At 39.3% G+C, this 3,354-nt stretch overlaps 1 protein-coding gene across 1 annotated transcript; it reads left to right on the forward strand.

Moving 5' to 3' along the window:
• Nucleotides 1-1,497: 1,497 nt before the first annotated feature.
• On the forward strand, nucleotides 1,498-1,857 carry LOC147438120 (uncharacterized). Its single transcript, XM_086486062.1, has 2 exons — nucleotides 1,498-1,776; nucleotides 1,819-1,857. Exons 1-2 carry the CDS (start codon nucleotides 1,597-1,599, stop codon nucleotides 1,855-1,857), a joined length of 219 nt encoding a protein of 72 aa, XP_086342188.1. The 5' UTR covers nucleotides 1,498-1,596.
• The last annotated feature ends 1,497 nt before the right edge of the window (nucleotides 1,858-3,354 follow it).

The following is a 3,354-nucleotide window of genomic DNA, read 5'->3' on the forward strand; positions in this document are numbered from 1 at the left end:
ATTATCAAAATCTACCTTGTTCACATTTTAGATTTAGATGCCCTTTATTTAGAAATATGAATAATGATCTTTCCTTTGTTTTATGGTGCCTTTTGACCATCCCTTCACCAGGCGCTATTGATATCCAATTATGCACAAGAATGTATCAACGACAAAAGTTATTGGCTAACTTGATTCTCAACACAAATTTTTGTGGGGCCTAAAAAATGAGAGAAACAATAGTATTTCAAGACAAGTGCACATAGCTTACCACTATATGAATGAAAACATAAAGTAACTTCAAAACAATTACAAAGTTTAGTGCAAGTAAAGAGATGACACAATAAGATGGTAAAAATTGTATTGCCTTAATCAATTACATGAACCCACTCCCTTAAATATGAGTGGTGCACTTAAATGTTTCGTACATGGGAAACAGAGCTAGGCTCTCTCTCTCACTACCACTCTATTGCTTTGTCTTTTGGCCCCTTCGTCTTGCCTTCCATTTGCATCACCTTTCTTTGCAACTGTAAGTTTAACAGACACTTTCAACCAATTCTTGGTTGGTGAGATTTGGTTCCACACTTGAATGTCCATCTTGGCTTGGTTGGTTCTTGGCCTGCAACTGAGCCACAAAGTGACTGATTATATCTCGCTAGGGCTTGACTTTTCAAATATTGTAGACATGAAATTCCATGTTATTAACTTTTGCACTACACCTTCTGCAGATCAAAAGTGAACACATGGATCTACAATATCAAAATCTAAATACAATGTGAGTTTCTTAAATCCATAGGTGAACTTGATTGCAATATAAAAATTTAAACTTTACCTCTTCCAAGAGCAAGTATTTGAACATTGTTGAATTTAGACCAACCCATATTGTAGCTTTCATTGCTGAAATGCATTGGAGTCAAGTTTTCCAACCATTGACAATAGCTTTCAAATAAATCTTTTGGAGGCACTAGTACCAATTTTCAATGTTGTTGAATATAGGAGAATCTGCTAAAACAAGAGATAATTAATAAAGAATCCTTCTAATTGCAAAGAAAAAAGAGCTCTAATAAGTCATTCATGGAAAAAATACACTAACCACACATGCTTTGCAGGAACTGGCACTTACCTTAGGATCCTTTGCCAACATTGAAAACTTGTGAACCTTCATAAGCCTTACATACGCCCCTTGCATTCTGCTACATTGGAACCATGTATAGTAGATCTATACTGCATTGTAATCCTTTTTCGGGTAGCTATGAGTAAGTACACTCTTGCTAGAAATTACCTGCATAGTGCATAGTTCACACACACACATACACACAATAAAGAAGGAGATGTTGTAGCAATTCTGAAAAGGATTTTGAAAGAAGATAGGGAGCTAGAGTAGGAAAGTTGATGTTGCACGTCAAGAAAGAGGTTATGGAACTCAAAAGAGAGATGCAAGCTTGGGAAGAGAGCAAAAGTGGACTGGGAACCTAGAAGTTGGAGCTACGGAGATAGAAGTTGCAAATCTAGAATGAGATGTTGGAGCTATGGAGAAAGAGGTTGTAGATCTTGAAGAGAAGCTATTGGATCTATGGAGAAAGAGGTTGCAGATTTGGAAGAGAAGTTGTTGGAGCTATGGAGAAAGAGATTGCAGATTTGGAAGGAAATGTTGCAGCTATGGAGAAAGAGTTTGCAGATCTAGAAGGAGATGTTGTAGCTATGGAGAAAGAGGTTGCAGGTTTACAGGGAGATGCAGTAGCTATGGAGGAAGAGGTTGCAGGTTTAGAAGGATATGTTGTAGCTATGGAGGAAGAGGTTGCAGGTTTAGAAGGATATGTTGTAGTTATGGAGGAAGAGGTTGCAAATCTAGAAGGAGATGTTACAAAGGTAGAATGATGTGTGATAGGCTACTTTACAAAAAGATGCCCTAGCATGAGAAGAGGAGGAGAGAGAGATGTCAAGGCTTTTTAGAGAGAGAGTGGGGATAAAGATTGCAGATCTTCACGTTTCAGCAGCTGAGGGGAGAGAAAGAGAGCTTGGGAAACTTTTGGAGGGGGAGAAATAAGAAGAGAGAGAAGACAAAGAGGGGACAAGAGAGCGAAACTTTTAATATTTGAAAATTGAAAAGGTGCTTTTGGGGGGAGAGTAACTCCAACCAGATCTAGTAAAATCTGCATATATTCTCCAAGAAAATAAGCAAAATTATTTTTATAAAGGCATGCCTATGCTATCTACCCCACCATTCTAGCCCTTGCTCAAAGCTTGATTAAGTTTTAAATATTTCCTTAAACTGCCAAATAAAGAGACCCTCCTATACCCCATTCCCTTCCTAATGGAGAGTTACCTATGCTAATCCCTTTTATTAGACCTCCATTGATGCAGTCTTTGACAAGCCAACCCATTGCATCAGAACGTATAGCATACAGTAAGGGGGGCAAGGTGGCAACATTGCATTATAGATATGGTGAGAAAGATGGTATCAAAGAGTTGCCCATATATGGCTATTCTAGAAATAGCATTGGCCAATAGAATGTGAACATATCTAATAACAACATTACCACACCCAATGTCATGAAGAGATTGCAAGATGAACTCCCACTCCATCCTATCATAGGTCTTAGAAGGAACAACTCCCACTCTCATAGCTTTGTGCCAGACCATAAGGATGTATGGGACCAAAAATTCTTGAAACTCCATGTAGAACATATTTGGTAGCCCATCAACCCTAGGGGTCTTTCCTTTGTGCAAGTGGTTGATGGTTTCTCTAAGCTCCCCCTCTGTAAGACTATCTTAGCTCTTGCTTGTGTGATGTGCTCCCCTCTAGAGGAGGGAGTAGAGAAAATAACTCTTGAAATGATACCAACATTTTATTTCACTCCTTAGAACGTTGAGTCACTGATTTCAACGGGATCTGGTTGAGTTAGTGCTTCTGATATTCTTCTGATAAGGAGATACACAAGAAGATTTAGAAATTTTCTCATGTAGGAAAATGGAGTCTTTCTCAGTGTTTTTCATACATTGCATAACATCATGAGCTTCTGCTCGAGGCACTGCATACCTAGCTAGGTACGATTGGGGATAGGGGACCCCCAGCCCCCCCACCGGACCGGCGGTCCCCTGCCCCTTCGTCACAGAAGCTCATGATGTTGAGGTAAGTCACAATATGGGAATATTGTGAGAATTTGTCCAAAACTTCTTCTGATAACTAAGAATTCTACGTCTGTGTGAATTCTTATTGGTGGTATCCAATCAAAGCATATTGTGTGGGTGAAGTAGAGCTAGAAACAATGGTGAAGTTAAAGGGAGCTGTAAGGGTAACTACCACCCATTGATGTGAGGGCAACTCTTGACTTGTCCAACAAAATTTTGATTAACCCCTAAAGTTGCCCCACC

The sequence above is a fragment of the Adiantum capillus-veneris genome, chromosome 17, assembly GCF_014529385.1.
Source record: "Adiantum capillus-veneris isolate H3 chromosome 17, ASM1452938v2, whole genome shotgun sequence".
Taxonomy (NCBI): domain Eukaryota; kingdom Viridiplantae; phylum Streptophyta; class Polypodiopsida; order Polypodiales; family Pteridaceae; genus Adiantum; species Adiantum capillus-veneris.